This window comes from Drosophila albomicans, chromosome 2R, assembly GCF_009650485.2.
Source record: "Drosophila albomicans strain 15112-1751.03 chromosome 2R, ASM965048v2, whole genome shotgun sequence".
Classification (NCBI taxonomy): Eukaryota; Metazoa; Arthropoda; class Insecta; order Diptera; family Drosophilidae; genus Drosophila; species Drosophila albomicans.
In genome coordinates this window covers 30,857,491-30,879,243 of record NC_047631.2, presented here as the reverse complement: position 1 = coordinate 30,879,243, position 21,753 = coordinate 30,857,491, and the positions used below count along the sequence as shown (strand labels likewise).

At 37.0% G+C, this 21,753-nt stretch overlaps 8 protein-coding genes across 9 annotated transcripts in view; 5 read left to right on the top strand and 3 right to left on the bottom strand.

Annotated features, from left to right (window-relative positions):
• Window positions 1-101: 101 nt before the first annotated feature.
• Window positions 102-1,028, bottom strand: LOC117573312 (60S ribosomal protein L32). The gene is made up of 3 exons (XM_034256418.2): window positions 893-1,028; window positions 579-678; window positions 102-510 (listed from the first exon to the last, which is right to left on the bottom strand). Exons 2-3 carry the CDS (start codon window positions 669-671, stop codon window positions 199-201), a joined length of 405 nt encoding a protein of 134 aa, XP_034112309.1. The 5' UTR covers window positions 672-678; window positions 893-1,028; the 3' UTR covers window positions 102-198.
• A 281-nt stretch (window positions 1,029-1,309) lies between these two features.
• On the top strand, window positions 1,310-3,994 carry LOC117573310 (mitochondrial nicotinamide adenine dinucleotide transporter SLC25A51). The gene is made up of 3 exons (XM_034256414.2): window positions 1,310-2,404; window positions 2,989-3,118; window positions 3,198-3,994. The coding sequence occupies exons 1-3, from the start codon at window positions 1,827-1,829 to the stop codon at window positions 3,525-3,527; spliced, it is 1,038 nt and encodes a 345-aa protein (XP_034112305.1). The 5' UTR covers window positions 1,310-1,826; the 3' UTR covers window positions 3,528-3,994.
• A 102-nt stretch (window positions 3,995-4,096) lies between these two features.
• On the bottom strand, window positions 4,097-9,570 carry LOC117573311 (dual specificity protein phosphatase 18). 2 transcript variants are annotated; one of them, XM_052008173.1, is made up of 3 exons: window positions 9,492-9,570; window positions 8,894-9,205; window positions 4,097-4,876 (listed from the first exon to the last, which is right to left on the bottom strand). In XM_052008173.1, the coding sequence occupies exons 2-3, from the start codon at window positions 9,064-9,066 to the stop codon at window positions 4,285-4,287; spliced, it is 765 nt and encodes a 254-aa protein (XP_051864133.1). In that variant the 5' UTR covers window positions 9,067-9,205; window positions 9,492-9,570; the 3' UTR covers window positions 4,097-4,284. The 2 variants fall into 2 exon arrangements, with proteins under 2 accessions (XP_051864133.1, XP_034112306.1); XM_034256415.2 differs by lacking the exon at window positions 9,492-9,570 and having other exon boundaries at window positions 8,894-9,320.
• Window positions 9,571-9,667: 97 nt separating this feature from the next.
• LOC117573307 (PC4 and SFRS1-interacting protein) lies at window positions 9,668-12,518 on the top strand. Its single transcript, XM_034256412.2, has 3 exons — window positions 9,668-10,640; window positions 11,183-12,012; window positions 12,077-12,518. The coding sequence occupies exons 1-2, from the start codon at window positions 9,993-9,995 to the stop codon at window positions 11,954-11,956; spliced, it is 1,422 nt and encodes a 473-aa protein (XP_034112303.1). The 5' UTR covers window positions 9,668-9,992; the 3' UTR covers window positions 11,957-12,012; window positions 12,077-12,518.
• A 2,053-nt stretch (window positions 12,519-14,571) lies between these two features.
• On the bottom strand, window positions 14,572-16,028 carry LOC117575296 (DNA repair protein Rad51 homolog). Its single transcript, XM_034259446.2, has 3 exons — window positions 15,720-16,028; window positions 15,107-15,663; window positions 14,572-15,041 (listed from the first exon to the last, which is right to left on the bottom strand). Exons 1-3 carry the CDS (start codon window positions 15,834-15,836, stop codon window positions 14,657-14,659), a joined length of 1,059 nt encoding a protein of 352 aa, XP_034115337.1. The 5' UTR covers window positions 15,837-16,028; the 3' UTR covers window positions 14,572-14,656.
• Window positions 16,029-16,066: 38 nt separating this feature from the next.
• Window positions 16,067-16,865, top strand: LOC117575298 (ribonuclease P protein subunit p14-like). Its single transcript, XM_034259448.2, has 2 exons — window positions 16,067-16,416; window positions 16,559-16,865. Exons 1-2 carry the CDS (start codon window positions 16,385-16,387, stop codon window positions 16,863-16,865), a joined length of 339 nt encoding a protein of 112 aa, XP_034115339.1. The 5' UTR covers window positions 16,067-16,384.
• Window positions 16,866-16,884: 19 nt separating this feature from the next.
• LOC117575297 (mitochondrial intermembrane space import and assembly protein 40-B) lies at window positions 16,885-17,382 on the top strand. The gene has a single exon (XM_034259447.2). The coding sequence runs from the start codon at window positions 16,885-16,887 to the stop codon at window positions 17,347-17,349; it is 465 nt and encodes a 154-aa protein (XP_034115338.1). The 3' UTR covers window positions 17,350-17,382.
• A 229-nt stretch (window positions 17,383-17,611) lies between these two features.
• The window catches only part of LOC117575302 (protein similar), a 90,833-nt gene continuing 86,691 nt past the window's right edge, over window positions 17,612-21,753 (top strand). Inside the window, exon 1 of the mRNA XM_034259454.2 lies at window positions 17,612-18,640. Within this exon, the coding sequence (XP_034115345.1) occupies window positions 18,459-18,640 (182 nt within the window). The 5' untranslated portion in view covers window positions 17,612-18,458. The remainder of the gene's footprint in view (window positions 18,641-21,753) is intronic.

Sequence of the window (21,753 nt, the reverse complement as noted above, 5' to 3'; positions counted from 1 at the left end):
GCATTCCTATAACGACGTCCAATTAAAAAAGCCTGACAAGAATTTTTAAAAACTGTTTTTCACTTGAACTTAATCACTACAAAAAAGAAACTACAGCATCATTTGTTGTTTTTTTGTTTATCCACTTTAAACGTCTCAAATTTGTATTCCGACCACGTTATAAAAACAACTCCGTTAGAGCGAATTGTAAACTTAAGCTTATTCGTTCTCCTGGGAACGCAGACGACCGTTGGGATTTGTTAGACGCACCGACAATTGCTTGGCACGCTCAACAATCTCCTTGCGCTTCTTCGACGAGACGCCGTGCGCAATCTCAGCGCAGTAGACGCGGTTCTGCATAAGCAGCACTTCCAGTTCCTTGACGTTGTGGACGAGGAACTTCTTGAAGCCTGTGGGCAGCATGTGGCGGGTACGCTTGTTGGAACCGTAACCGATGTTGGGCATCAGGTATTGGCCCTTGAAGCGACGACGCACTCTGTTGTCGATACCCTTGGGCTTGCGCCATTTGTGCTGCACAATAAAAGAACAGGGTTAAATCAATTGCCCGATAGGAACTGAATTTTATGTTGAGCACTTACCGACAACTTAGCATAACGATCCGACTGGTGGCGAATGAAGTGCTTGGTGCGCTTCTTCACAATCGTGGGCCTATATGCTGGACGAATGGTCATTTTGGAGCTGCAATTGTTCAAGAGACATCCATTATAAGTTTATGTTTTGTCTGTGTATGCAAAATGTCAACAAAGTTTTAACACTTTGGCCAAAAGATGTGCCATCGAAATCTTGACACTAATAACATATAGCACTATTCAGTTTGCTATTTAATTCACTATTTGGCTACATTTCGCGTTGATGTTAATGGAATTTATAGATTTTTAGGAATCGTACGAACCGCTAATATGCTAAGAGCACGTCAAAAAGAGAGAGAAAAGAGGTGAAGTTGGCTGCGCTTGACATTTGTCAGAGTTGTCAGTGCAAACAGACCTGCCAACTTATGCTTCCGCTTGGTGCGCTAAAGTCCATCATGCATGTTTGACAAGTTTAATTTGTATTCTATAATTTAAAGCTCAAAAGTTCAATTGTAGTAGGCGTAATGGATGTAATAATTTCCTTTTTAATATTCTTTTCATATTATCATTACTATGATGCTTTAAACATTTGCTATAAGTTTGAAAGTCTTGTAGTTGTACAAATAAACTCTTATATGTATCTATAATTATTTGATAAATTTCCTAGTGAAACAGTTGTTAAATAAAACAAAACTATTTTTAATCAACAAATTGTACGTGAATGTTAATGAATTTATTTAATAATAATATAATTTTACCTATTTGGCTGAAAAAATCGATATTGTTCCTCCACGTCTAGTGTTGTTGCATGCCGATTAATTACGACTATCGATAATGCTGATAATACCATCAGAATCTATGTAAAAACAGTGTTGTCGCTCGCTGTTTACGCACAGATGTCTCTGCAATCAATCTATTTTTAAATTGTATTATTACCTGCAAATTAATCAAATACCTGATATTCATAACTGAGAATCATATCGTCGGCAATCAACATGGAATGTCAACGAACGGTGTGCTAGTGATAGCTATGTGAAACTCCTTGACCACACTGGACGACGTTTCACCGTAAAAATCAGCATTCTACATTATATAATTTGTAATTAAGCGAATTCGATGTGAATGCGAGACCAAAACAAATAAACGGCAAAGCAAACAAAAAATCATTAGCGGCCTACCGCCATAAACAATGGTAACAAGTTAGCGAACGCACACACGACGCCTGCTTAGTGACGACCAAACAAAACAGCAACAACAATGAAAGCTGCCGATGTTGCTGTGCTATCATCATCATCCTCCTCCTCCACCACCTCCTCATCGTCGTCATCACCAACAAGTGACGAAACGACGCCGGCGGATGTGTCAGCAGCGGCTGCTGTTATTATTTCACCCCGCAGCCCTGGAAATGTCTTTCTGGATCGCTTCTTTGGCGCCTTCCAGTGGGAGGAATTTGCCTGTGGCTGCGGTTCCGCATTCGTCAACATCGCCGTCACATATCCCATCTACAAACTCATATTCCGGCAAATGCTGCACGGCGTTCCCATGGGATCGGCGTTACTGCAGCTGCGTCACGAGGGTCTGGGATTCCTATATCGCGGCATGTTGCCGCCGCTTGCACAAAAAACGATCTCGCTGTCCATTATGTTTGGTGTCTTCGATGGCACGCGACGTTATCTGGTCGAGGATTATCGTCTGAACGATCATGGCGCTAAAGTCATAGCTGGAGTTGTCGCCGGAAGCGTGGAATCAATTTTATTGCCATTCGAACGTGTCCAAACGCTGCTGGCTGATTCAAAGTTCCATCGGTATTTCTCCAACACGCAGAGTGCGTTTAGGTAAGTGAAATACCGTAAATACCGTAGTGTGACCAGCTACAGTTGAATTTCAAACTTTCAATTTTAAAATTCATTAATATGCTAAAGTCCGTTAAAATATGTGTCTTCTTTTCTACATATTAAATAATTCTAAAATTGAAAGTTAGGAGACAGCTTAATTAAAGGTCCTTAAATCAATTGTTGTTAAATTCTTTAAAACTAGTCAAGCTTATCTGTATTTATGTTCCTTAAACGACTAGTTGGAGTTGATTTTGAATTCTTCAAATTTTACAATCCTTTAATATTTTAATATGCTGAAAATCCGTTAAATTTTTGTTATGTTAGGGAAGAGCTATTTGTTCGCCTGTAAATATATTTCTGATATTTTGGAGAGCGGAATTTAATCTAAAATAAGCTTGAAAGTTTGAAATTGTTCTGAAATGAAATTTTATATATTTTAGGTAAGTCAAATGAATGATGGATGTATTATAATTATATAGACTGTTCAGGAATCTCTTCTTTTGCCTTTTAAATTCATTCAGGTTATTAAACCTGTTCGTCAATCTTATTTAAACAGATTTTAATGTGTATATTCATTTTTTCAGATATGTAGTTACGAATTATGGATTTCGGGAGCTGTACAGGGGCATTGAACCAGTATTTTGGCGCAACGGCTTGTCGAATGCGCTGTTCTTCATGCTGCGCGAGGAGGCCAGTGTTCGTTTACCAAAGAGGGTAAAGTATTATCAGTTGTGTGTTTGTTTTATGGTTCATTATCAATAATTAGCATGAATACGTTGTTGGTTGATTACAGAAATCGGTATCGAGCAGAACTGCACAAGAATTTTTTGCTGGTGCCGTCATCGGTGCCAGCATCAGCACATTGTTTTATCCACTGAATGTGATCAAGGTGTCGCTGCAAAGTGATATGGGTCATCGAACGGAGGGCAGTTGGCATGCCTGCAAACGAATCTATCGGGAACGCGACAGTCGGATTGGCAACTTTTATCGGGGCTGTGCATTCAATACGGGACGCTCCTTCATCAGTTGGGGCATCATGAATACCGCCTATGAGAACCTGAAGAAGCTGTTCCATCAACGTAGACTGCATCCGCCAACAACGCAGTTGTCATCGAACAAGTAGACAAACAACAACAAACAAAGAAAATTGTGACGTATCATGTGCTATGTATTACGTATTACGTAAAGAACACTATATAACTATAACTACGATAACTAGTAACTAACTAAGCTGAATGTATACAAAAAGAATGAATGAATGTTTCCTTCTGCCTTTAACTAGCAATTTTTTTCTCTTTGTTTTGTAAGTCATATTTAAGAGTGAGTTTCGTTGAGGAATGCGACGTTTTAAGGCATTCAATGTATGTAAATTATATATTTGTATATCATTTATATATACTTAAGTGCATACAGACTGCAGCAAACTTAACATTTATTTCAAAATAGTTACGAAATAAAAACCAAAAAGAAGATTGCAATGCAAAATAAAAAAGAAAGGCCGCCAATAAATAGGTACAATAATTGTGAGCATTTAAATCCAAAAACAACTAAAAAAAAATTAGTTCTTAAACATTGTATATACACAAAATGGACATTTAGTTATTGTTGTTAAATGTATATACACACACAGATTTACTTACATAATGTTTTGTGATTCGCTGAAATTAATAAATTAATTCAAATTACGTACGTTTCTATGAATTATATATTTTCGATGCATTTATACAACATATACATACATATAAAATGTAGTAGAATTCAGCATATTAGGTGCTACAATTAAATAATGACTAACAATAAAAACAAATATATATATGTACAATAATTACTAAAAGTTCACATATCACATCAAATAATAATTAAGCTGGACTCCGGACACTTTAACGCTTCTTCAGTGAGCTGCGATATCTTTGATAAAAGTCCTCCATGGCTCTGTATTCCGGTTCCAAAATATCCGGAATTTCCTTGTCCAGCGATGCGAAATAAACCATTTCCACTGAGCAACTGCCTCGCATCTCCTGCTCATACTGTCTCAACTGGAGAAAGAATCCAGAATTTGGTCGAACTTGGGGACGTATCGATTGGACATGAAGATATGCTTCACGTAAACTCATGCCGCCGTATTTGATGAGATAGGCGAGGCACAGCGAAGCCGAGCGTGAGACGCCGGCGACACAATGGACCAAGGAGCAGCCGCCACTGAGACGCACTTCCTCAATCAAATCGGCCACCTCATCGAAGTATGCGGCCAAATTGACGCCAGCTCGATCCTGGGCATTGATGCGCAAATACAGCGGATTGCTGACGCTGGAGAGAGGTGTGTCCGGCAACTCGGGAGCCACATTCACCACACAGCTCACGCCCAGTTTGTCCAGGTGGGCGGGCACAACAGCTGCGGCACCGCAAAGATACAGCGAAGGCGTCAATCGTGAGATGCCCGGGTAGGGTGTTTGGTTCTCCGTTTTCACCTGACTGCAAAGAGAGAGAGTAGAACAACCAAAATAATCCATAAATAAAACTGCTCTTTACGATATTTTTAACAATTAGTCACGAAGCATAATTATTTTAAGCCCAAATGGTCGGGAATATGCCGGGTAAATAAGCTGTCAAAAAACATATATCCCATTTCGTTTTTTCTGAAGACGTAGATAAGTGAAGAGCTTGTAAATACACAAATTTAAATTGTTTGCCTTTCAGTTTCATTTCATTTGGCGCGGACAAAAAACATTTTATGAATGGGCATAAAAACAACATTCTTTTTATTGTTATTCTTTTGCCCCGCCTTCTTGTTTTTTGCTTTCTGTTTTTCTCTGTGTTGTTGTCTTTTTGTTATATGTAGCGTATTAATCTTTGAGATCTGGCGGCAAGTACGTCATTGTTTTTTGCACTCGTAGTACGAAATAATAAACATATGGATACAGAAAACATATGTCCCTATGCACATAGCATACGCTGCGTATACGTATTTTATATAAAGGAATTTGTTTATAATTAGTGGTTCGTTAGTGTTTATTAAATGCGCAATATAAAAATAGAATTGATTTATTCTCTTCATTTGTTTGACTGCCAAGCAACAATAATATGAAAACAATTTGTTGCTGCTACGCAAAAGGTAAATGAGCTGAAAAAGGATTGGAGAATTCTCCCACGCACCTGGCGAGCTTTAAGAAATTGTAGATAAAAGAAAAATGAAATATATTTTGATCGCCAGAAATCTCAAATTTATTACGTTATACCTAATTTCTTCAGACTAATGTGTGAATTATTTTTATAGTCGTTGTTATCAATTAGATAGGCTTTTTATGAACGTGAAAACATTTTGAAAATTAAAAAAATAAATATATAAAATGTATTCAAAGAAATTCGTAATTTTCGCTATTTTAAACGTAAAAACATTTTGAAAAGTAAAAAAAATGTAAAATGTATTCAAAGAAATTCGTAATTTTCACAATTCTAAAATAATAAACAATTTTCAATTATTATGCCTAAAAATATTCGCTTTACTCAAATAAATCAAATTTACAGTATGAAGAAAGTATAATACGAATAAATTAATAAAATAAATATATAAAATTTACTAAAAGAAATTCGTATTTTCGCAATTTTTAAATAATAATATTTACTATTCAAAAATATTCACTTTACTCAAGTATCTCAAACTTAAATTATCAATAAATTATATTGCAAATCATCTATAAGTATTGCACTCTAATCTTTGAAATGTTCTAATAAACTTTTCTGAAAGCTTATTTTTCTTAAAAAAGATTTTCAAATGTGCAGTAATGAAAACTTATATTAATGGTATCAAATTAAAGATATTCTGATTGATGTACAATTTCTTTATTTCCATAATTGTAAAATAAATGAAAGATGGGCAAATCATATAGTAATCTTTCTGATCAATGAACTTTTTCACTTAACTGCTCTGATTCTTTTTGAAATTCTTTGAAAAGAATTTGGCAACATAAATAAGGAATAAGGAAAACTTATATTAATGGAATTAAATTAATGATATTCTGATTGATGTAAAATTTCTTCTTTTCCATAATTGTAAAATAAATGAGAGATAAGAAAATTGAATAGCGATCTTCCTGATCAATGAGCTTTTTCACTAAACTGCTCTGATTCTTTTTGTAATTCTTTGAAAAGAATTTGGCAACATAAATAAGGAATAAGAAAAACTTATATTAAAGGAATTAAATTAAAGATTGATGTAAAATTTCTTTTTTTCCATAATTGTAAAATAAATTAAAGATGAGCAAATTATATAGTAATCTTTCTGATCAATGAACTTTTTCACTTAACTGCTCTGATTCTTTTTGAAATTCTTTGAAAAGAATTTGGCAACATAAATAAGGAATTCGACATGCCGAAATCGATCATGTTATATGCAATGACACCCTAGAATGCATATTTATAGCTTGCTATTGGTAAAGATCGAACAGTTCATGTTAGTTATAGAGAGTGTAAGAGAAATACTCGTTGTCATTTGGTCTGGGACCAGATGTGTTGTGTTAAGTGCTGGCAATCGGATTTGACAGATTCATTCGCACCTATATGGCAGGCAGCCGTTAAGGAATGTTAATGTAAAACGACGCATCAAAACTTATTTATTTATAAGTTCAATGGATTTTTGTGGGTTGGATGCGGCGACATTTCGTCGTCATTAAATAATAATCACAAATTCCGCTGGAACATTGCCAAAATTAATCATCGGGCACTTTCACTTGGCCATATATATATGGTATGTATGTGCGATCTATGTTAAAGTGGGTATTTATAATTCCTTCTCCTCCTGTTAAATGAAAAGCGAAAAGCGAGATATGTTTATTTCGCACATTTTCTTTGGCTCTGTGGGCGACACAATGATGATTGTGTTTATTAAGCCCAAATAACAAAATTTTCTTTTGCTGTTTTTTGTTTCAAATTATTAAACAAGATTTATGCTCTTGGCTAAACTGTTGATTGTTGGTGGAAGGGGGGAAGATTGGGTTGCTGAGGGAAATGGGGGAATGGGAAATGATTCTTATTCCCAGAGAGCTGTTGTCACTCTATAATATTGCGAATAAAATCATGTGATGACTGAAGGGAAATGGGTTAATGCCAAATTGAATTTCAGCCTTGAGGCATTGTTGTTCTTCTTTGTTTGTGTCCCGCTTTATAGCAGACATATATGTTGTATTTATAAATGCACCTGTATCATTTATATGTACAATAAATATGAGTTTACAACGCGGAATGGGGAAGCGTTGAAGGTATTTCGAAAATGCAACTCAAGGTTAAAAATGTTTCCATATTCCTCTTGCCAATTTATTTTTTGTTTAGTTGTTGTTGAATTTGACAGCAAACGAACACTGACAGTGAAGACAGACAGACAGACAGACAGACAGACAGAGGTCTTCGTCTGCCTCATTATGAAAAATGGTGAATTTTATTTTTGCAATTATTGTGTCCTTCAATTCAATTGTCACAGTCACGGCTGTCGATAATTAACGCCACAAAATATGCTAAATTTATTTCGCAGCACATTTTTTTAACAAATTCCTCAATTTTTAACGACTTTACAGTGATGGGTACTTAAATATATACACTCATTACTTAAAACTTCAAGACGAGAACTCTTAAAAAACCATTAGAAAAGTTTCTTAATACAAATCTGCCTTGTATTATTTATTTGCTAGGTTTATACATTTTTTTGGCCAGGTGTTTTGCTCTAGAAATACCTCTAAACGCATTGCAAATAAACGGGGGCAAATCTGTAATTGTTTTTGGCATGTAATTGAGCACAACGAATCGAAATAAAAAATACTTCGCTACTCTCTGGCACTTTTCTGTTGCCTTTGTAAAAATGCCTACACATTGAGTCACAAGAAGCACAAATTTGTATAATCAATTTTCTTTTAAAATTCCTGGAAATTACAAAAAAAAAAATCTGTTTAAAGAAAAATACTTTATCTTGCATTTGAAAATGAAAGTAAAAATATGATTATTTTTCTGGAAAAGAAAATTACTAAAATTCTAACTGAACTCCTTTGTATTCTGTGATTTATTTGTTGCTCCTTTTCATAATATAATATTTATTTAAGTCACAAGTATCATAAATATCAAAATTTAAAACAAATTCAATTTTGGAATTTTTTAAAATTCATAAAAATTTTATTAGAACTCTACAAATATGAACTGAATGTTCGTCATGCATGTAATCGTAAAATTCTTGTTGTAATCTTCAAGTGCATTTTCAATTAATGCTAATGGAAAATGATTAAATAAGTTAAGCGAACAGCGCTCAGTCACGCATAGCGAAAACGTAATCATATACCATATAAAACCCACCTACGAAAACAAACCCATTTAAAATCGTCGAGTGGGAGAAGTAGAAATTTAGCATTTTGGGGTTCATGACATAAGCGCGACCTTGACTTGCATTGAACGAGTTTAGCATATATAGTATCATTATAACTAGAATTAGAATCATTTATTGGTACTTACATTTGGCATTCGCGGTTAGCAACTGCGGCCCCATCATCACAATTATCAGATAGAACAGCTTTCGATATGTTATTAATATCATCGACTATGTTTCTGAGTTTCTTTTGTGTGGCTGTTGTTAGTCTTGCTGCCAGTTTCTCTGGCATCTTGGGAATGGTAATTAACTCTTGCATGTTTATGGTATCGTTGCCCGATTTTTGCTGTTCGCGCTTTGTTTTAATTTGTGCGCCAAAAGATATAAAAATTCCACAAATTCCAGAACAAAGATATCAACAGAAAAAGCGCACAGAACTATTCAATATTTTCTCGTCGCTGCGTAAACAAAAATTCTATTTACTGTTTCGGTACTGAAGGAAAATTCACTTGCTGAATTTTCACCCGCGACGTGCAAAAGTCGACTGACTCATTAGGCGCCTAACACAGCAAACACATTTCGTCGTCGTTTCGAAAATATGTATTTGCGGTTGTTGTATCGTAAACAGACAACAGTGTGTGGTGAATTTCGAGTGCGTAAGGTGAACGTATTCGTGGGTGTGTTGAATTGTAAACGAATTTGGCACCTGTATATGTACAAATATAAATATTTCGCATGCCTTACACTCCACAGCGGTAAATTCAGCTTTCACAATTTGATAGTCATTTTATAGTCAGACAAAACTTGAAATTTTGCAACTGCCATCTCAGTAACTTTAAAAATAAAGACTTTTGATAAAAATTTGTCATCTAAGTAGCATTAGAAAAAGTATTCAGCTTCTCCTTTCAGCTCTTAAATTTGTTCTCCATCAGAAACAGCACAACATTTTTTGAATTATCCGCCATCAACGGTAATCTCAATAAGTGCCCGCTATGCATAACAGCAGTGTGAAATGTTAAGCGACTGTGACTGTTAAGCAACAAAAACAGCTGATTTTCGACTGTGTACAGCCACAAGATATTGTGTGAATGCGCAAAGAAAAAGTGGGAATTGCAATAAGAAAAGAAGCAGAGCAAAGCGCGAGTTTCTAGGGAATGAGAGAAATAGCAGCAGACGCCAAAAAAGTGTACGCAAAAGAAACAAAATTTATATAAATACAAGTAATTTGGCATTTTAAACGTCAGCATGGGCAAGGAAAAGGCAGGTAAATCGTTCAACATTGGCGATTTGGTGTTTGCCAAGGTAAAAGGCTATCCGGCGTGGCCTGCAAAGATCACGAAATATAACAACAAAAAGTACAATGTTTACTTTTACGGCACCGGAGAGACGGCGAATATCAAAGTGGAAGATCTCTTCACATATGTGGAGAATAAAGAAAAATTCGCCACCGATAAGAATATGAAGAGGCCCAAATTCAACGAGGCTGTCGATCAAATTGAGAGTGCGCTGCGTGGCGAAGATTCGGCACCAATCGATTTGCCACCAAATGCAACCGATGCCGAGGCCGGCAACGAAAGTACTACGGAAGTGGCATCCGAAACAGCTTCGGCACAAGCAAACGAGGCACCAGCTGGAACAGCAACCACAGCAGCTGGAGCAGAAGAAGCTGTTGTGCCAAAGGCGCGTGGTGCACGCAAATCCCGTTTGCCGCCACGCCATGTGGATGGCGATACAGATGATGCCAGCCGTGATGCAGCGGAGGCGCCACCACCGCAAAAGAAACGCGTGCCACCCGAAGGCATTGGAGCAACCAATTCAAACAAGAAGTCCGTGAAGAAGTCCAAGCCCACAGCTGCTGTGACGCCCATGCAAAAGCGTTCGCGACAGGTCAACGTAAGTTGCTTAGCATAGAAAACTAATTTGTCATTGAAATGACAAATTAGTACAGTGAACACTCGCTTGGATGAACAACTTTTGTAGTCTCTAATGAGGAAGTTACTGTGAGAATAGATTACGCCGTAGAACTAAATGATCAGCACGTGTCCGGCTAATAGGGGTCACTGCCAAAACCGTTTTCACTGTCAATTCTTTACATCAAAAAGCGATATAATTATAGTTAATATTATCAAAAATTACATGATAATGTTTATAGTTGGAGAATTAATATTCAGAATTGAAGATATTGAACTAACTCTATCCATTTTGGACCATATTATTGTCAATTATTTATGATTTTTCAGTCTTCGGTGATTCTGAGTTTTCGATTAAATTCTTCTATAGCTTACTCTGACTTACCTTATAAGATTACCTTTGATAACAAATTCCTTAAGTTCATTATGGCAGATGAAAAAGAAAATCTAACGACTACAATGCATAGTTGTCCTATTAGAGCATTCTCTAACAATAATAATATATTATATAACGTCCCGTTTCAGATCATTCAAAATAATCTGCTCATGGTCTACATGCCAACTGCAAAATGTTTGGGCATCAACATCAACTACAAGAAGCCCAAGAGTTTTGACAGTCCGGCCGCAGAGCAAGCTTGGCTGGAGAAGGCACGCAAGGAAGCGATTGAGTTAAAGCTGCAACTGGAATCGGGACAAATCAAAGAGGAATCGATGCCCGATCGCATCGTCATTGAGCCAGTGCGCGATGAAATCCCCAAGCAGGAAGCGGTGCGCTTCATTGAGGAGCTGATCGAACAAGAGGATGCATTATTTATGGAACGTGACTTTATTCAAGCGTCACAGCAACTCCGGGAATGTCTTGGTTTGCGACGTGCAAATGTGGGCAGATGTTTAGAGATCCTCGAGCAGTTTAAGGACATTGAGTTGAATAAGCTAATGTTGCTACGCAATCCCGAGTGTGTGGACATTATGCGACGATTGCGTCGGTATGTGGGCAATTTGGATTTGTGGAAAATGGACATATCCGATGAGTTGGAATTTAAGGAGAAGGCGGTCATCATACGTAAAGTGGCAACATCCATTTATGATAATTTTAAGACGCTGTTCAATCCCGAACCGGAGCCAGAGGAGAATTTCTGGGTGGAGTTCTGTGAAAAGGTGCGCATCTATAAGACGTACACGAAAAATATCAACGATAACCTGCGTGTCTCGATGAGTGAGCTGAGCTATGATAATCTAGTGAAGACAAAGGAGGGCGCCATCAATGAGGCGTCAAATGAGGAGGTCGCCCAAAACTAAATAAAGACGACGTGTAATTTTATTCTGCGCCCGTTGTTCCATAAACACTACGTAAGGTGAGAGTAAAGTACGACAATACAAAATAATTGTACAAATCTTGTAATCAATGCATAATTGCAGTTTAATTCTAAGTGAAAATCCCCGCGCTTTGTGGCCCAGAAAAAAAGTTGACACATCAAACACCGCATTGGACAGGAACAGGCTGCAAAATACTTGCTACTAGTTTTAATTTCATTCACTTTTCGGGCACATAATATACCTTAATAAATACAATTAGTTTATGTTAAATTACTTACTAAACAAGAATATGAAAAAACACACACACAAGCAAAACAAAACAAATAATAATAATGTGTGAATTCCACACATGCATTAAAGAATAAAATACTTGACGAGATTCGACTTTGCTACCGTATTTTTTAAATTAAGCTAATGCAATTTCGACTATTGCATAATTGCAATTAAATTTGTTAAGTTAAGTTTGCGTCTCTTATACCAAACCCAACCCTGAAAAACAAAAGCTCAACAAAAATCTTTGGACAACTTTTTAAATGCTGATTGTAGCTTTATCTATTTTTCGGGACCTTTTTTTTTTGAATTTCCAATAAATACAATTAGCTCATGTTATATTATACAATTAAACAAAATGATTATTTTTGTTGATTTCTATTTCTCTTTATTCTTATTCGAAGTTTATGATTTGAATAATTATTTTAGAATTGTTTTTACATTAAAAAATGATTATTATAAGTTGATATTTATAATAATACCATCATCCATTGATGAATAATTAGTTTGTTACCCAACAATAAAATTTTGTTGAACCAAACAATTAATAAAAACTAAAATTATCTTTATCAATTATAATTCCGGAGTTTACTTCGTTTTTATTGCATCATATTTAAAGTTGTTTTATTTTAAATATAAATATTGTAATCTTAAATTAGTTAAAACCAAATAAAAACAATAATATGTCAGTTTTAAGTTTACTTTTCCTTCCTTGGTACTCCAGACGTGTCGCCCTCTGTTGGGCACTTTAATTTTTTACTTCTTTGCTGAATATATTCTGTCCCTCTCACGATTCCTCGCTATGCGCCGCTCACGCTACTCTGACGTGTGGCTTTCTTGCCTTCTTCATTCTCTTTATTCTTACTTTTTTCAACGCCGCCTCTTTGCGCCAACATCCGCTTCTATGGCTCTTCGACGCCAATCACGATTGGCTTCCTCGCTCACCAGTCGTCGCTCCCTTAACCGTTCAACCGAGAGCTTAAGTTTGCCCATCATACGGTACTTCATTTACTTAATTCGTATTCGCATCTTATCCGTTATGGGAAACAACGGTGCGTTCAAATTGATGGATGAAGGAGTCGAGAGCACTTGTTATGCTGTTGCTGCGTTCAAGTTTGTTTTTTCTCAACTTGGTTCTTCGTCATTATTGGCTTCCCCATTGTCCCCGTATTCTATTATTATAAATGAATCCGTTTCCATTGCCAATGGATCACATTCATCATTTTGCACATTGTAGTCGGCGTTTTCCAGTTGAAACAATTTTTGAGTTTTTTCCTTTTTGTAAACAAATATATTTGCTAGCAGCAGAGAATGAAACAGTGGAAATAGGGCTAGTAGTGCTATGAAACGTATGGAATTGGCAAATTATGCGAGCGTACGGGTATTTATATGTATGTGTGGGTGTATGTCTGTATGGACTCCGTACTATGGAGCCTGTGCATACACTGCAATCACAGCTATTGCTGTGGTATACCTCATGAAAATAAATCATTTGGGAACATTCAATTCGATACTCACTTGAGGCTTCCGCTACCGTCGGACGTCGCTGCTTTAATTGCTTCGTTTGTAACAGCATGCGGGACTTCATGAGCTTGATGCGTCGCCGCATTTTATCCGTTATGGGGAACAATGTTTCGTTTATATTGATGGATAATGGGTCGACATCATTCGTACTGTTTATGTTACGTTCAAGTGGCCGGCTTTCCTCCATTTGGTCTTCCGCAATAATTGCTTCCACATCGTCATGGTCCTCTACTTTTCTATTTAATTCGGTTTTCAGTTCCAATGGATCGCATTTATCATATTGCAATGATAATGGATCGCAAATTGTTTTCGTTTTGCATTTGCAGAAAACTTTGGAATTTATTTTTTGTTTACAATCGTAGACTTCAAACTGAATCAGCTGGGTCCATTAGTGTTGTGAAACAAATGGAATTGGCACAGAAGTCTAACAAATGTATGTATGTATGTAGAACTCATGTATAGGCATTTAAATATGCACGTGTGTTTGTGAATACACTGCAATCATACTAAAATAAATGTATGGTGAAAGTTCAATGAAAACTTATATAATCAAAAAAATAACATATTTTAATTGCCATTATTTGTAGAAATTTAAATGACACAATTTCTGTACAAGATTCTTCTTAAGAAAATAAAGTGTGATAAGTCATGGCTTTATAAATAGAACCCCAGTTTAAGATAGTACATTTAAAATTTTTTTCTTTTCTAATATGTGCAGTTAATTTATATGAGAAGTGGGAAAATAATGTCCTACGGTACAAATTGATCGAATCGGACAACCAAATGACAAATGTATATAAATATAAAAACTTTATTTATGGTTACTAATAATAATAATAATAAAATATAATTAAGGATAGCTTAATATAGTTGTGGGTCCTCATTCAATCAATCATTCTCCTTCACATCACCAATGCCCTCGGGCAAGATGGCAAACATGGCCTCAGATTCGGGTAAACAAGGCGAATCGTATATCTTGCAGATGCGAGCATCTCCTTTGCCCTTGCGCAGATAGAGACGCGTCGTTGAAGCATGCGCCATAATGTGGCCACCAATGGGTTTCTTGGCATCCGCCTGAAACATAGAAGCTCCGCCATCAACCTGAGCGGTCACCTGATTGGTGATGACAACAGCGACGCCAAATTCATCCGCCAGCCGCTGCAGCATGCGCAGAAATAATCCCAAATGATTTTGGCGAGCAGCAAGCTCACCTCGTCCCACATATTCCGAACGATACAACGCCATGGCACTATCCACAATGATCAAGGCGTATCTGAGAGAGAGAAGCGAGATAAATTTAGTTGTCCTTTCATAGAGTACTGAAATTTTTATATTTACCTCGATTCAAACATCATACCCGCGGCCATTTGCACCAGTTTCGTCTGCTGATCCGTGTTATGCGCTCGCGCACATGCCACATTGTCTAGCACATCCGCCTCCTCCATGTGATAGCGTTGTGCAATCGCGGATAAACGCTCTGGGCGAAAAGTGCCCTCTGTGTCAATATACAAAGCTTTGCCCTCACCACCATTCTGACTAATAGGCAGCTGACATGTCACGGCGAGCGTGTGACAAATCTGCGTCTTACCGCAACGAAACTCGCCAAAGATTTCGGTGATTGAACCTGTCTCAATGCCGCCGCCCAGCAGCTTGTCTAGCTCCTTGGAACCGGTTGTGAGCATTACCACTTCGGACCGCATTTGATGGAATGTGCGTGCGCTAGTAAAGCTCAGCGGTACCAACTTTTGTGCCTCCTTCATAATATGATCCACCTTGGACTCGCCAAGTCCTTTGATATTCAACAGTTGACGACGCGTCGCGTAAGTCACCGATTCAACGGTGTGTAGGCTCGCCTGTTGCAGCAGCTTAATGTCGCGCGGATTGATATTGTTGCCCTGTCACATGTACAACATTAAAACAAATGCTAAAGCATTAACATTGAGCTACTTGCCTGTAGTTTCATCACATCCAGCGGTCCAGCGTCCTCATCATCATCGTCACTCACAACAGCTGTGGAACCGGTGGCCACTGGTGCTGCCTTTTGTGCTGTGCGTTGTTTTTGTTCCATATTATATTTTATAGGCACTACGTCAATGCTACTTTTACGTTTCGATCAAAATCCCATTAAAATTTGTTGAATTTTCGTTGAAAAATACGCGCGCTGTGTTGTGAAATGTTCCCAGCACTTTTTTTGCCATTCACAATTTAATTATAATCAGTTGATATAAGCGCAAGTGATAATATAATTCAAATAAGCAGAGTTTCAAATAACAACGTGTAATCTAAGCAGAATCCTTTACTAATGCAAGCATAAATTATATAAAAAAATAACATTGCCAAAGATCCAAACGTTTTTTCCTACAAATTGTTGCAAATATTATTTTTGACATTCACAATTTAAAGGAAACCTAACAGCTGTTCAGAGTGTAAGCAAGCAGGTAAGAAGCAGAGAACGGAACGTGCAAGCGAAACATCAATTCTGAGCCGCAATTACATAAATAAAATAAAAACCTTATTACCGGTGGTTACATATTTATAACGTATTTCTGACACAAAAAGCATATTTTCGGCCGCGCCACAGCAAACGGTCAGCAAGCAAAGTCGGTGGGGAAAAGTATGATCAGGCATCGTTACTTTGATGTACAACTGTAAGTATAGCAAACCAAATTGTTTAGCTAAAACTAGCACGTGCGTTGTTGTTGTACCAATGTTAACTGTTAACATTGCCTTATGACGACAGAAGAATGATTTGTAAATAATGCGTTTTGTTGTTTCATTGTGCAATACTAGGAAATTTCGTGATTTAGATTCTGTTGTACTCACACCTGTATTTTTTCGTGGCTGCGTGCAAAATTCACTGGAGCGATTCTTTGGCCAAATTGGTGGAGATACAACATTGGAAATCATCAAATTTAGCGCCGAGCAGCAACGCGTTGTATTCCGAGTACCTGAAGAATTCTACGAACGCACCCGGGCATCAATTACATTAATTGGGCAATATCAGGAAGTACCGTGTCACTTTCGTGTGCTCAAAACCTCAAAGACGCCGCTGGACTTCATCAAAGAAGGCGAAAACGAAAATTGTGAAGAAATCTAGAAGCTACTACTAAGAAACAATGGCATTCTCTTTCTGCAAGAGCTTTGGCAAGGATAAGGTGATCTTTGCCACCAAAGAGGATCATGCGGTACCTAGCAAAATTGAGTTGCCACCTCCAGAGGCCCCACAGGGCCTTATCTCCAAGAATGGAGACATCAATTGGAGCTGCCCTTGTTTGGGTGGCATGGCCACAGGACCCTGCGGTGTTGACTTTCGGGAGGCGTTTTCTTGCTTCCATTACAGTGAAGCGGAGCCCAAAGGCTCCGATTGCTATGAGGCATTCCGTCAAATGCAAGACTGCTTCCAGCAGTATCCGACGGTATACAACAAGGCCAATGGGGCGGATGATGATGACGATGCGCTTGGAGATGTTATGAATGCCGACAACAATGGTGGGAGTGTCAAAGATGTGGATGAACTGTCGAGTGGAGCTGGAGCTGCGGCTGCTGTGGCCAACAATACTACTGTTTCTAAAGTCGAGTAAAATGTGTTTAAATAAATGTAACCAAAAAACTTATTTGCTTGCTTTTTATTTGTTTTGAAAGTTAACAGCGCGCCATGCTTACAGTCCTCTACCAATTGGCATTCACTGTATCGCTCTAGCAGAAACATCTGCAACAGTGTTGCAAGCAGTGACTTATCGCCCCACCACCGCAATGTATCGAACGAGCACATACGGGCAATATAAACACTTATGTTGACATCGCCACTGCTATCGGCTACTTATCGCTCAACCGCCACAATATATCGGACGACCACATAAGTAAAATAAGAAAAGTGATGAAAACCGTGACGAAAATGTTATTAAACGCATTGTAAAATGCTTAAAGTGCTAATAAATCTCACATGCGAAACGCTGAAACGTGAATTTAATATCAAATCTGTGCAGAATTTCAAAGTGCAATAGCAAATTGGGCAACCAGTGCAATCAGTGCGAGTGCTAAACGCAAATACATAAATAAAAACAAGCAATAACCTTGTGGCAATCGCTTGCAGTTCGAAACGCGCTGCGCTCTACAACAAATACATCAAGTAACAAAATAGAAAGTCCAATTACAACCAACAGCCGCCAGTGTAGTGAGTGTTGTGCGAATTGCTTTCGTCTCAATAACAATAGTGCGCGTAAATATTAATATTCTCAATATCAATAGTTCATCTTCGCGCCAGTAGCAGTTTTGTTAAAACTGTTTCGTTTTCCGTGCAGGCCACTACAAAAAAAAAAAAAAATAAAAAATTCGAGGTGCACACACTGACAACCAAATACAACGCACACAAACAAAACACACACATACGCATACAAACACAATTAGGTTTATACGCAGTTACGTATTGGTGTGCATACGAAAGACGTGCGCAAAAGAATTCGAAAATCTACTAAGTAATTCCCATTTGAATAGTTCAATTTGAAAATACTAAATATCAACAACAAAAAAGAGTCTCAGCAACACAACAACAACAAAAATAACAGCTGCAACAACAACAACAACAACAGGAATATTATTGTAGTGATTAGCGAACGAAAGAAAACAGGGAACGGAAACAGTTAGCTCGATACAATTTGAATGCTGCTGCGGTTTTATCATTTGAAAGAAAATGGTTTCGTTAATTGATACAATCGATGCGGCAGCAGAGGCTCAGAAGCAACGAACCGCTGCTGCCGCTGCCGCTGCGGCCACGACAACAACATCAACATCGACCAACAAAACAACAACAACGGGCAATGCTGCAGGTGCTGTTGCTTTGACCGCCAGTGGAAAACCAAAGGAGAAACGAAGGTGAGTTATTCCCCATCTCTCAAACTACGATAAACTATAAAAATAAGATCAAAATCAGTCTATAACTCCTGTGCTGCGACCTCCTCATGTGATCTGTCGGATAGGCGGCGTTGTTGCTATTGCATAAGCGTTTTTGCTTTCTTTTTTTTTTTTTTCTTCAGCCCAGCAACTGCTGCTGCTGCGTTGTCATCGTTAGCGTCAGCGTCAGCGTCGATTTTGTCGTTTGTCGCTACTGTTGCTTCTATGACGCGAGCTGCGCATTTTTTTCTATTAGGGTTGAGGCAAATTGACATGAATATTCCACTCGAATTCCATACTGAATTCCTCACCCCTGTATCGAAAGGGTTGCTAAACAATCTGCATCCCTCTGTCGCTCCTCAACGCAAACAGATGCTATTGGGTAATTAGTCAATTTGATGGAAAGTAATTTGCATTCAAGCACATTGAGTACCAATTAAATAAGTGAAGTTAAGGAAATATATCTAGTAGCAATTTATAATTATTCCAAGGTTTAACTCGCTTTCACGCTCTATTATAGTAATGAGTTAGTTAGATAGAGAATGTTTAAATTCACTCTATTGATATAACTAAATTATCTTTTCAATATTAGTTAATAAATCAATTTGATGGATCGTAGATAACTGACGTTAAGACATTCTAACTGCTTGTAATTAAACAGCTAAATGTTTGTTTTTGATCTATAATCTTCTAGAAGTTTACGCGAATATTCCATATCGCTTCCACTATGGATTCCACACCTCTATATGTAAGAATGGTTGCCAAACTCTTTTTCACGCTCTCTTAAAACAATTTGATGAAGAGTTTTTAAATTCAAGTTGAAATCAACCCGTAATATAGTCGATCAATTAACTCCCTAAAGCTAAAGGAATTCCATATTATTGCAATTTATAATCGTATATACTTTTCATGTATAATCCTTTATGATTGCCCCTCATTAATTAAAAGATTATTGCGTACTTCTTGATAGTTTACTCCTATAATACAAGACCTATCTGCTTGTCTACTTAATATCAACGAGACTCTTGCTATTATCTATTCTCAAATATTTACTCACTGGGTTTCTTAAACGTCATTGCTTTGAGCGGGGAAAAAACTTTATCGTGTAACTATTTATTTGATTTTCGTAATAATTGAAATATAGTCTTTTATTGGCTCGTGTGGATGATTCAGTAGACAAAAAAGGGCAAAGAGCAGTAAGGCACAAAAACAAAAGAAAAAAGTTTTTAATACACACACAAACGCACACACTTAAGAAATCCAATCGTAATCATTAATCACGCTTGGATTTTGCATTTGCGATAATTATACAGCTTTGACGAAGGCAGACACTAAAAGAGAACGCGTTGACCGAGACCTTACCTTGAAAGCTGAAAGAAATACATAATAATAAAAACTAAACTCAATCCAAGAGACTGAAAATAATCGTAAGTGAGCAGCTCATAATTATTTTCTGATTTTTAGACAAGTGCCTTTTGCTATTTCAAATGAATCTTATCGCACCTGTTGATGGCTGTGTGGCTGCCTATCGAGATATCCTTGAATTGCGAATGTTAACGGACCAGCCCCTTGTTTTTATTATTTTGTATTTTCTATTTTTAGCTTGAATGAATTCTTCTGTGGTTTCTGCACTTTGAGCTTCCTTGCATGCTACGCACTTCTCATGCGTTTTGCGTTTATTTTTAAATATGCCAACAACAAAAACAAAAAGAAAAACAAAAACAAAAACAAAAAAATAAATACAAAGAAGGAAAAGAAAACCTGTTGCGTTTACAGCAGTAGCATAACCAGTTTTTGTTGTTGTTTTGTTTTATCAGTTTGTATTCTGTATTTTGTTTTTGTGTTTTTCGTTTCGTTTCGTTTTATTTTGTTTTGTTTGTCTGCCCCCCTTTGGGCTTGCCAGCGACCCGCCTCTCGAGTAACGGCTACGCACATTGTGTTTGCTATCATTAAAAACATTAAATCTTATGTTTATGATTATATTTTGTTAATTTTATAAAATAAAAAAAAATATGCAACATTTGCATTAAATACGAATCATCTTTTACATTTGGTCTACGTGACTACGATCGATTGAATTTTTGTCGCATTTTTAAGAAAACCGATCAAGTTTTTCACGAACTGGTTTTCGGAAACACAGATTAAGTTGGGTGTGATTGCCGTTTACATTATGGAAAATGGTGACAGCTATGGCAGCTTATGATAATTGTGCATGTCTTTCGGATTAAACTGAGATAGCCTGTTGCCTAGAGATGGTCACGTGATCAGCTGTTTTGTTTTTCATGAAAAGCACACACATTTATTATTATTATTTATTTTTGTTTGGTTCTGATAACCTTGTGCTGAGTAGCGGAATGTTTATTCTAATTAGCGTATTTAATAGATTTGTTCAATTTGTATAGCTGAGGCTATTGTTTAGAGTTTCTTTACAACCTGCAATTCTTTTCGGAACTTTCCAATAACAACTTATTGTATGCGATGTTAGTGCTCAATGAATATCTCTCACGATTATTCTTGTTGTTTATTCTGTGCTCATTATCACGATACTCACGTAGGATTCCTTTTGTGTCATCACTAGCAGCGACCTCGTTCTGAACTTGCCTGTCGCTCATATGATTTACTTGCGAGACATCACAACCTCGTTTAACAAGAATTATTCCATTGGCTGCTGCATTTTCGACATGTTTTCAATTAAAAAATATATGAGCAACAACAACAAGACGGGCTTACAAATGCTTTTCATTGTTAAATCAGAATTTCTATAAATTATATATTGTCATAATACACGATCTTATAACGACATCGCACATTAAGTAGAGTCATGATAAAATGTTAATGGCCCCTGTGTTAAAAGGGCCTGTCTATGATATTCCTTACTTTCTGTTTATGATGTTTTCTTTATGGGCAGCTACTTGTTGAAGTGTCTGTACTTAATGCAGTATTTATTGAGTCCATTAACAAATCATTAATGTGTGTTATCATGTGTAATAAATGTGGCAAACGCGCTGCATAGACAGAGACTTTAAAGTTCGCAATCCCATCAATCAATCATCTGTGCGCATATTTTAAAATCAGAATGGAATCTTTTTAGTATA